The following is a 12,063-nucleotide window of genomic DNA, read 5'->3' as shown; positions in this document are numbered from 1 at the left end:
CTCAGAGCAGTGTAAATCAGCTTTAATGGCTGTAGGATGTTGGTCAAGCTTTATGGTCCTGCGTAACCAGCCATGAATATTAACTGTGGATTAATGAAATTAATAGAGTCTGATTGGGGAAAGGAAAATAGGATCTACAGGTGGGAATCAACAGGGACCTGGTGATATAATATTATGTCGATATCTGGGTAATATTGCAATTTTTCTTTCAATGTTATATTTATTGTGTTGCGGTTCAAAACTGTGATATTGCAATCTTTTACGATTCATTTTCATTAGTGCTTTGCGCAACATGTGATAAACTTCCTGCTTTACTTCATCATTGAGCCATAAAAGTAGAGTAGGTAATAATGTAAGGGAATAGTGTACTTTTCCCCCTAGCATTCTAGCTGTCCCTAAGATCTGTACAACATCCTTACAAGTGAAACAAGTTATAGAGCGCGTTTACATGTACATCAATACACTGATAACCAAAATTCAGCTTATTAAAAAAAATCTGATAATGCAAGAAAACCATGTTTACTAGAGACTGGAAATCATCTAATTAATCTCTGCTTTTTAGGTCAAAATGTATAGAGTCATGTGCGCAACACTTGGGCACATTGGATAAGCCAGTAAAAATATTGGTAAAGATGATTAAATGTAGGGATGGGCATTCATCAATAATTTGGTATTTGAATATTTAAGCTCATAAAAAAACGAATATTCTAATATTCTATTATTTAAATGAAGGTAATTAATGAGAGAGAGCCATTGTAAAATAATGTAAAAATTTTAGTCATAAAGGTTGCGTCACCATTAAAAAGGTGTTTTTATTTAATTATTTGTTTTATTTATATTTAAACAAAAAAGTAATAGAATGAAAGCATTTAAACTCACGCAAAGCGACAAAAAAGTAACCGCTAATGAAGTAGACTGACGCAGTTAACATACAGGACAAGTATAAACACTAGGCATATAATATTTATCATGTTTATATTGTTTCTCATGTTATGTTTTTGTTGAGAAAAACAAGTATAAAACAACCACACTCATTTATACACACCAGTTTAAATGATGGAATGTCCCTTACCTCAGCTAGCATAGTCTTTCTCAGATGCCATGTTTGTTGTTTACAGAAGCGTCGCGGGTATTACGTTGCTACGGGGACGCTGCTTTCTGACGAGCTGCACACATACGAGAGTAAAGTGTACACCGTTTATCCATAACATTTAAACAGGAACCCAGCTTTCTCACAGTTAGCCACATTCTCACCATAACCCGCTTTTCTGGTGTCCATCTGAACGTACTGACAGAACCGTTTGTCAACAAATGTGTCCACACTCAACAGCGCCACCCAGTGCATTCTGTTATAACTGCCAGCTTTAGTTTGTGTGTTCAGGATGCATCTCACTGTATATATGGCCAGCAAAGCAAAAAAAAATATTTTTAGTATTAGAGTATTTTAATATTTGACTACTCGTGCACATCCCTAGTTAAATACCATGTGAATTTGGGGTAATGGGCAAACAGAAAACGGGCTAAAAGAAAAACATTTAAGCTGTTTACATGACCACGCACATTGTTGGTTTATTAAGCATAACCTGTGTTAGATCGTGCATGTAAACATGCTCATAGACTTGTTTTGAAGTTACATTTTGCTCAGGTGGCCTAGGCCAAATAGGTGTTCCATTTCTTATTTTTCCAAAAATATAAATGTGTAAAATGTAACAGAAATATAATTTCTTAGCATGTGAATATCAATACAGTATCATGAGATAACATATTGCAAAATTTATATTAAAAATAACCAAGATTGGCTTACAAAGGTGGTCCTTGTCCATGAAATGTTGAAAAATCATGTCAGTTTTTTGGATTAGCTCCATATTTACAGTAGCTACAGTTTTCTTGCTTCAAACATTTGCTATTTGCCACTGCCAACTCCAAATTAGCAACAATTTGTGGGAAGTTTGCTTCATGGTACACCACGTTGTATAAACAGAGTATGGTTTGTGAACGCCTTCCAAAATTGATTTTGGCTGTGGATTTGTTGGTGTTTCACAGCTTCCAGTGTTATTATACTGTGCACATTGAAAGCTTAGTATTTCTGAGGATCTGTTTTAGCTGGCTGATTGTTAGAGAGGATATTGTCTCTGGAGGAGAGGAGGATGCAGGAGGTGCTGAGGCGTAGTTCAGGTATTCTGCAGGAGCTGTCCCCTCTGATGTGGAGCTCTATACCCGCCTCTGCCTCTACCAGCACAATCAGTTCATTATATTCAGACTTTTGTTTTCCTGAGAGACAGTTCCGAGGACATTTTTTTAAGTGAAACAAAGCTATATGCAGTTTCTGAGGAAATTAAAAGTTGGAAGAGACAATTTATATGAATTTATATATGGAAAGTGCATATCTTTTAACCTTTTCAATAACAAATGTGTTAAGTGGCCCAAACAGTTCAGCAAATACATTTTTAAAAGTACAAATATTCCATGCATTATCTAAATAAAACCTGGATGCATAAAAAAGTTTTAAAATGTGCAGTGTGTCATTTCTGCATCATTAGTTGCTCCAAACTGAATTACAAATATGTTACTGGTTGGAAAATAGCCATTGGTTGAGTCTACAGGAATGTTGCAGGCTACTAAAAATAAACAGCAATGATTTGATAGTGCCACAGAGCCACAGTGTTAACACTTTTTTGGAAATGCAACCTATTAATGGCTTACTTATAAATGACTTAACATTTTAAACTGGAATAATATTATAGCATAGAAAAATTACACACATTACCATAAACAATACGTGAGATAAATCTATTGCCAGAAATGTATTAGCTTCACATTAAATCTTTAAATGTATTTGCCTTCGCAGGGCTGAATCTAGAAACACAACAGGCAAGATGCACTGTAATCTCAACTTTACTTCCAAATCATTAAACAATAGTCCCATCATCTCACATGAACTCCCTGAGGATGTTTGTCCTGCTTGCCATCAATCAAAAAAGCCGATGCCATGATTTTGACAAGTGCCAAAGAAGAGGAACAGTATGAAACCGTGTGGTTGCTTTGATCATGCTGCATGTTGCCGTGTAATATATAAATATATCAGCCGCTTCACCTGAGGCCATGTGCAGGTGCATCTGTTCCATGCCATCAGAGCAATCAAAAGGAAGTGAGGTCGCCGTTGATCTGTAGTCAGTTGGCTGGCTGTGTGGTGAAATTTTGTGGAGGATGAAAAATCGACTGGCTCAGATTAATGAACCAAGAAAGATTTTAAATAAAATTAAACCATAAAGTTTCAGACAATAAATTATTTACATACTGTAGTGTGACACTGATTCATTGACCCAAGCCAAAATTTTATTTTTGGTAATGTTTGCTTTGGTTTTTTTAGTTTTTTTTAGTTTTGTTTTTTGTGTGCGCTTTTGTTTTGTGGATTTTGTTTTGCTTTGCCTTTTTGTTTTGTTTTGATTTTATTTTGTTTGTTTTTTTTTGTGCGCTTTGGTTTTGAGGTTTTGTTTTGTGGATTTTGTTTTGCTTTGCTTTGCCTTTTTGTTTTGTTTTGATTTTGTTTTGTTTGTTTTTATTTTTGTGCGCTTTGGTTTTGTGGTTTTGTTTTGCTTTGCTTTGCCTTTTTGTTTTGTCCACTGTGAATACTCAGTTTTTCATAATAAATGTAAAGGTCCATAATAATTATGAAGGTGGCTGAGTCATTTCTAATCAAATATAACACACCTGTGCTATTATGTTCATTATTATTATTCAACACAACCATATTCAGATAAGAGGCTAATCTGTCCCAGCACACAACTAAACCCCCAATTATATTCTGTTAATTCATTCATCCTGTATCTGAAATTGCCCTCATAAAAGCCTCATTAGCTTTTAATTATTAAGTAAAATCTCAGTGAATCCTATTTTTTTCTGGATTTTACTGGATTTGGCAACCCTGTTCATTCTAACGCCGCCGCTCCCCTCCAGGCTCCATGGTGAATAGCTGGGGTTCGGCTTCAGAGGAAGATGACCGAAACTTCTCCAGCCGAAGGTCAAGTGCCGCCAGCTCCTCTGACGGCTCGCTCTTCACCCATTGCAGCTTTGCGCAAGCTCTAGTGGCGGCCGCAGACAAGGCTGGCTACCGTCTGGACGGCACCAGCTTAAGCAAAAGAGGTCGGTTTGGAGGAAAAGGAGGAATTTGAGTCGAGAAGTCTGGAGTTTTCTGACTGGAAAATGGTTCACTTTTAATGGAATGATGCTTCTTTTCCCTCTGTGGCTGTTTCTGTGGCTGTTCTCTGATTTTACACTGGAGAATTCTTGCTTTTCAACTGAAGGGTTTTTGAAAGCAGCATGGTGCAGATACTAACATCTTATGGACTTGGTTGGTTTCGGTGATGGCTGTTTTCACTTCGCAGAGTTTCAGCCCTATGCTTTCAAAAAATTACTCAGTTTGTGGTCTAAGTGAATGAATTAACTGGGAACATATCATGCGCTAGTGTCTTCACATTCTTTTGTTAAGCCCTTCCAGTTTGACTTGGGGGTTTTTTGTTCAAGAGGATTATTTTATTGTTTAGATGTTACTCTTTCCTAGTCCATGAAACTAATTGGAGTTCTTAGTTATGTTTCATTAAAGTATACATTTTTTTTAAGGTTAAAATTCCTAAGAAGAAATAAAAATAGACACAAATAAGACAATTGTTGACATACAGTACGTTAAGACTATAGACCTTTAAAATGTATGCAGTTAGCATAGCTCAGATAATTTGGTTTTGGAAGAATTGGATGAGCAAAAAATAGTATCTTGGCAAATTTGAGCACAGTTTGAGACATTGTCGAGATCTCTTCTGAAACTCTAGAGGAGATGCATGTGGCATTGACAACTCACATTCTCAGAAAAAGTATCTGAGAAGCTGAAGATTTAAGCAAAAAAAGACTTGCGTTGCTTTCTAGGAGAAACTAGTGAGATATTCAAGAGATCTCATTTGTGATTTTTTCTCTGACAATAAACGCCTCCATATTCATCTTGACTTTTTGGGCCTTTTCCACTTCAATTCCACAATCATCTTCTCTGAGTCATGTTTTCTCCAACAGGCTTTTCAACAGAATTTTGTCCTGCTGCTTCTGAATCAAACTAACAAGCTATCCACCTTCCCTCTCAGCATCTTGAAATACTTCACTTTCAAGAATAATTTGTCATCTCTGTGAATTTCAATAGCATTACAGGCTAATCTGTAACCATGGTTCTCTCTTTCACTTCCTGCAGATAAAGGTCTTCCTCAAAGACATCGTCCTGCCAGCCCGTTCTCCACAGATGGAAGCACGGTGGGCACCCACAGCCTGGGTCATCAGCGGATGGCAAGGCCCACCCGCAAACACAAAGGCCCTGGCACTGCCCCACACCGCCGGGATGCCAGCGCTGATGGTGAGAATGTTTGATCCAGTTTTAAATGAGCAGATGATACCAAAACTTGATTGAGTCAGTAGTACAACGGTTTGGTTTAGATCCCTTTTAAAGACCAAAAAAGGACTTGACCAGGTGTAGAGAAACATTAATGCAAAAGTGACTGGATTAATATGGTGGTAAACATTAATTTAAGGAGACAGATAGGGTCATAAGTAAATACTTTTTGCCAGGGACGTAAAAACAATCAGAATGCTTATTTGATTTTCTCATTAATATTAATTATGTGATGTGACATTTAATCACTGAAGTCCTAACCTAGCCTATTTGTTGAAAGGCAGAATTATATTATATTATATCCCAAAACATGAAGAGGATGAACTCAGAAATGTATTCAAAAGAAGATACAAAAGACATACTGTACATGGAAAATTAATATGCTAAAAAGTGTATGTTGTATCTGTTGAATGGCAGCTAACTTACACTTCTCTGTTTGTATCCTAGACTTGCCCCCACCACCAGAGCCTCCACCCTTCCAGACACCACGAGTCCCGGGGGTGAGGAGTGCAAATAACATGCCCAACCCCTCTGATCGGAAGGCCTCCTCGCTTGAGAGGCAGCCCATGATGGGCCTGGAGGAGATGAAGAGCTCATTGGACCGGCAGGCAAGAACCTCACTGGAGCATCACCGGCAAGCACAGGACAGACTGGAGTCCATAGAGCGAGGAGAGGACAGTAGAAGAGGACAGAAAAATGGTCCTGTTTCAGGTAGGACGAATGTTTATTTATCAAGTTCTTGTGACAGACCTCTAACACTGTTGAACCCTTGCACTCATGGTGCACTCATATACATGGGAAAAGCAGACATCAGAATATACCTTGCTAAAAAAAAAAATAGCATGTGTTGTGTTTTGGATGCTGGTGTTTCCACAAAGCTAGCTCGACCAAATATAATCCATAATTAACCAACTTTACAAACTAAGTTTTGCCCATGTCCCACTAAGCTAGTTTGACCAGCAAAACCTCCTTGGTTAACAAACTTCACAAACTAAGTTGTTAACACTAAGCTAATTTGACCAGCATGACATCCTTGATCAACCAACTTGACCAGCTTTGTTTAGCTGGTAACCACACAAATCTAGTTTGACCAGCAGGACATCCTTGGTCAACAAACTTCACCAACTAAGATTTTCTGGTATCCCTTCCAAGCTAGTTTAACCAGCAAGACTTCCCTGTTCAACCAACTTTACCAACTAAGCTTTTCTTGTAACCACACCTAAGCTAGTTTGACCTAACTTCCTTGTTCAACAAACTAATTTTGCTTATGTCCCTACTAAGCTAGCTTGTCCAGATAGATTTTCATGGTCAAACAACTTCAACTTAGTTATGCTTTTGTCCACACTAAGCCAGCTTGTCCACGGGAAGACTTCTTTGGTCAACCAACTAAGTTTTGCTGGTGTTCACACTAAGCTAGTTTGACCAGCTTGACTTCCTTGATCAACCAAATTGACCAGCCATGTTTTGCTGGTAACCCCAAAAAGCTAGTTTTAACAGCATGACATCCTCGGTCAACAAACTTTACCAACTAAGCTTTTCTGGTAACCCTTCCAAGCTAGTTTGATCAGCAAGACTTCCCTGGTCAACCAACCTCATCAATTAAGTTTTGCTGGTGTACCCAATGAGCTAGTATAACCAACAATACTTATCTGGTCAACTTCAACTAAATTTGACTTATGTCCCTAATAAGCTAGCATGTCCAGCTTGATTTTCATGGCCAAATAACTTCAATTTAGTTATGCTGTTGTTGACACTAATCTAGCTTGTCCACGGGAAAACTTCATTGGTCAACCAACTTCTTTTGTTTTTCTAGTGAACCCTTGGCTATACTGGTTTACCAGCTTGATCAGAACCAAAACATGAATCAACAAGTCATGAAAATGTTTGCTAATCTAAGTCTACAGATGGCCATCAGGAAAGCCCTCGTGGTTTTCTTAAATAGCACATAGTTAAATAAGATTTTGTGAAATAGGAAAACAATCTTACATGTGTACATATTGTCCAAATTAGACAAATCAGCCTGGCACAGTAAACACTCTCTTAATTTAGGTAGAGTAGGTCTGTAAAATATTATCTTGCTATCGTGGTCACCAGAGGCAGATGTTTGACAGTGCCAGCTGTGGACCCTTGGCATTCATTTACTGGCCCTGCTGTAAGGAGGCCAGTCTGAAGCAAACAGATTGCCTTGTCTCCCCCTCTTAGTGGGCACTTCCATGGCCAACACCAGCCTTCTCCAGAAACCAGCAGACAGGAGGCACACTTAGCTGCACAGATGTACCCTAATCGCTCCAGCCCTAATTTTTCACTGTATACACACACATGCCGCAATGAAGCCTGGCTCCATCTGTGCCTGTCTGATCATTAGGATCCAGGGTTCTGAGTTTCCAGCCCAAACGAAATACAGATAACCAGGCCTGAATCTGTCACAAAGGGGATACAGAGCAGGATCTGGCAACCCTTCTGGTTGAAGCCACAGATGCTCGCTGTCTTCATTTTCACCTTAAACTTGGGTTTGGAGAAACATTTAGCTGTCTGAACATATTGCTAATTTGTAAGTTTTGGTTAGAACTGGCAAGAGTTGGCCAACTTTGTACCAGACACAAACCAATTATGCATATATTCCAACCTTGAAAAAGCCAAAAAATAAATTAAATAAATAAAAAATACATAAATAAATAAATTAAATAAATAAAAATATACATAAATAAATAAAATAAATAAATAAATAAAGCAATAAGCCACGAGAGGCGTGCATTAAAACGATTTTACCATGGATAAGGGGTGTTCTTTGGCACAATGCAAGGTGCGAGTGTCTAAAACTTTGACCATGGTAAAATTACTGTAACGCAAGGACTCGAGTGGCTTATTGCTTTAATAAAATGGTGGCAACAGCAATAATGTATAATAAAAGACACCAGTATTCAATAAAAAGTTACATTTATTACTCGTAAAAAGAATGCACATAATAAACAATTCTTCCAAAAAGTAATATAGTTCATTAGTTATTGTACCATGGCTTTGAAAGTGATTCTTTATATCAGAATTTAGAGTCAGAACTATTCATTTTATAATATTCACCTTATTAACATTTCTCCAAAATGTCTGATAACAGGACTAAATATATGGTCTTGATATTCATATGTCTTTCAGAAGAGGTCATATTGCCATACAACAAACCCTCGTTCCCTTCCCCTGGTGGCCACAGCTCATCTGGGACAGCCTCCTCGAAAGGGTCAACGGGTCCTCGTAAAGGAGAGGGGTCAAGGGGTCAGCACCAGCGCTCCACCATGGAGCAGTCAGACAGCAGTTATATGGGGACCAACATGCAGTACTCTGGAGAGTTATGTAAGTCTACCATTCTTTATGTAATAAACAGACAAAAATAGATACAATGTCCAGATGTCTAATTCAAATGCTTTTGTTTTTCATGTTTCATATACAGTATTGTATAGATTTCATATAAACACACACACACACACACACACACACACGAACATATTTACCCATATAAATTGTGTGTGTGTGATTGTGTTTCATCTTTTTCATCTGTACGAACATTTGTACACAAGTATAAACACCATGGAATCACACAGCCATCATACCACTAAGGGAGAAGCGTTCTGTCTCCTAGAGATGAACGTAGTTTGGTGTAAAAAGTGCAAATCAATCCCAAAACAACAGCAAAGGACCTTGTGAAGATGCTGGAGGAAACATGTAGACAAGTATCTATATCCACAGTAAAACGAGTCCTATATCGACATAACCTTAAAGGCTGCTCAGCAAGTAAGAAGCCAATGCTCAGAAACCACCATAAAAAAGCCAGACTACAGTTTGCAAGTGCACATGGGTGCAGGAGGGACTGATGCACATTACAAAATAGATTGCATCACGAGGAAGGAAAATTATGTGGATATATTGAAGCAACATCTCATGACTTGTGTGCGTGCGTGCGCGCGTGCGTGCGTGCGTGGATGCATCGCTTTTAAGTTTAAACTTAGAAATGCACAAATGCATTACTGCTAATAAATGGAACTGATAACGTTAAATCATTCCTTTTTAATGGAAATAATGATGTAAGTTCAAATTAAAAATGTTACCTAACTTGTAGACTTGTAATAACATGTCTTACTCTTACATGTTGCCCCCAAAATTGCATATAAAGCATCAAAGAGGTTATATAACTGAGAAACTATGCAATAATACATTTTATGGTTTATTTGTAAAAAAATTTGTTTGTTTGATTTGGTTTATTAAAGTGTTATTACATAGTTTTAAAATGTAACTAAAAGATTTGTTTAGCACACCAAATTCTAATTCATTTCATATTCCAATACTGACTGGTTGTGTTCTCTATTTTATTATTCACAGAGTGAGCCTTTTTGATGGAAACTGAAGAATGCCTTTATCTGCTCTGGAAATGCCTCACCTGATTGGTGCAATGGACTTGTGAAGCTCAAAAGGAAGAAGGAAAAAAATGATAAAAAATATGAAAACAACAATCTGTAAATGTGTTGTAAAGATGGACATGCAACCCACAAGTTCCACAACATCCCTCACCTTCCTCCTTAAACTATTCATTCACGAAAAAAGTAAAATGTCAGGAAATGGAAGGCCGTCTAAGTCACCCGACTTTGGTGAACTTACGAAAAGGGAATCTAATTTCCTGTAAATATATTCTTGACGTCGGAGATTGAAAATGACATTATTGTTATTGCATTGCTATGCAAGCCGAGTTCTGTTTCCGCTCTCCTCCCTCTTACGCTGTTGGTCGTTTGTACGATATGTGAATTGATGGGCTGTGGTGCCATAGAAATTATGTTGACATCCATCATTTGTTAATATTTCTCATGAATTAATTGTTGTCGTTATAATAATTATTATAATTAATTATTTTCGTTTGCACTGCAATTTTGGTGATAAGCACAAAACCATAGCTCCTGCTGACCTGAAGAATTGGAGGTAAGGAAGGGGAGTTTCTGTACTGTAACTAGAGATAAAAAAAAATATATAACTGTGTACAGAGAGATATTAAGATATGCCTGCACCTATGCTGGCGTTATGACTTGCAGTTCTGATGATATGGAAATGTAAGTTATGAACTTTCACAGTAGGATTCCTCTTAGTTTACAGTAGAGGAACTTGACACACTCCAATCTGCAGATGGGCAAAATAGTCACAGATGGGTTGAGAAAAAGTTTGCAGGGAAATGTATCCTAAGTGGTCCTATTTTGAACAGATCCTACTGCCCCTTCTAGATCTTTTTAATTATCACAAATCCAGTCCACTTAGTCCAATTGGAATGTTTTTAGACCAGATTTCTTTGTGGGAATATTTCACCCAAAAATGACAGTTCTATCAGGAAGACTCGCAGACTTCAGTGAAATTTAAGATTACATTTATTTGATGAATATAAAACAGAAAAGTAATGTCTCTCTTTGGCATAAACCCCATCTGGCGATCCGAAGAAGTTGTACTCGGAACCGTCATATCCTGCCAGAGATAGGAGGCAGGGGCGAGGAGCCTACCACTGTGCTGGACAGGACTCAACTGGTGGTGGTGGGGTGGTGGAGGTTGCTGTGTTAGCACACTGAAACAGTAATGTGGTAGATTGTGAGCAGACATTTAAAGCAATGACCTGGGAATTACCCAGCTAATGGTGCGATGATGAACAGCTGCTAGACTTCCCGCTAGAACTACACTGCACTTACTTTTCTGTGATTTTTAACTCACCCTCATGTTGTTGAGGTTGAGTAAATGATGACAGAATGTTCATTTTTGGGTGAACTATCTCTTTATCTACACTGGACAAATGGTAACAAACTTTGCTTCTCCCCACTCCTGCTTCTCTTTGTTTGTTGCTTGCATAGTTTGTTTACATGCCAGGCTGATTCTTTTAATATTATTATAATTGATATATATATATATATATATATATATATATATATATATATATATATATATATATATATACATGTACTGCAAGCTTCTTTCTATCTGAGCATAGCAAAATTAAAGGTGCTGTAAGGGATTTTGCTTCTTTGCTAACTTCTGACATTTTGCAACAATGTCATCCCTTATTTCCAAAACGATGTCCCCCAAAGCCATGTTAGCCGACCCTATCATCAGTAATCCAGAATGGACAGTGTGATTCATAGCCAGAAAGCATTTTTGCTTTATAAGATTTCTGATTGGCCAAAAAATTGTGGGCCACACCCCCTGACCCTTTTTTGCTGTTTACAATGTCTAGGGCTGTCACAGACACTAGTGTGGTCTCCCGAGGATATTTTATGTGTGATATTCCAATAAGGAAATTGCTTACAGCACCTTTAATAGACACCAACATGGCTAAAGTTTGGAGGATAAAGTAAGTTTCTCATTGGCTTTTTTTTAGAAATCTTTTCAGAATAATTTTTTAGTATTGGTCTCTACTCAAAATTACAGTACAAGCACTTGAAACATGAGCAATTTAAAAGCCATATGAACAAGACTACAACGCCCCTGCCTTCTTGTAAAGTTTCCACCTTACTCTAGAGGTTTTGTTGACGTTAAATCCAGTGCTTGTCATGAGAATCTGCGTTTCAGATTACGAGTGGAGAGTCAAGTACTACATTTTGTTTTAGCACTTAATATATTTA

General features: G+C 37.7%; 1 protein-coding gene across 2 annotated transcripts in view; it reads left to right on the top strand.

Annotated features, from left to right (window-relative positions):
• The window catches only part of LOC127631839 (roundabout homolog 2-like), a 555,763-nt gene extending 544,456 nt beyond the window's left edge, over window positions 1–11,307 (top strand). The window contains exons 29-33 of one of the 2 annotated variants that reach the window (XM_052110210.1): window positions 3,958–4,143; window positions 5,234–5,392; window positions 5,876–6,139; window positions 8,579–8,773; window positions 9,797–11,307. In XM_052110210.1, coding sequence (XP_051966170.1) covers window positions 3,958–4,143; window positions 5,234–5,392; window positions 5,876–6,139; window positions 8,579–8,773; window positions 9,797–9,798 — 806 coding nt within the window. In that variant the 3' untranslated portion in view covers window positions 9,799–11,307. The remainder of the gene's footprint in view (window positions 1–3,957; window positions 4,144–5,233; window positions 5,393–5,875; window positions 6,140–8,578; window positions 8,774–9,796) is intronic. The other variant, XM_052110211.1, reaches the window with a different exon arrangement.
• The last annotated feature ends 756 nt before the right edge of the window (window positions 11,308–12,063 follow it).

The sequence above is a fragment of the Xyrauchen texanus genome, chromosome 38 (assembly GCF_025860055.1).
Source record: "Xyrauchen texanus isolate HMW12.3.18 chromosome 38, RBS_HiC_50CHRs, whole genome shotgun sequence".
Lineage (NCBI taxonomy): Eukaryota > Metazoa > Chordata > Actinopteri > Cypriniformes > Catostomidae > Xyrauchen > Xyrauchen texanus.
Note: the sequence above shows the minus strand (reverse complement) of the source record. Positions and strands in the feature narration are given on the sequence as shown.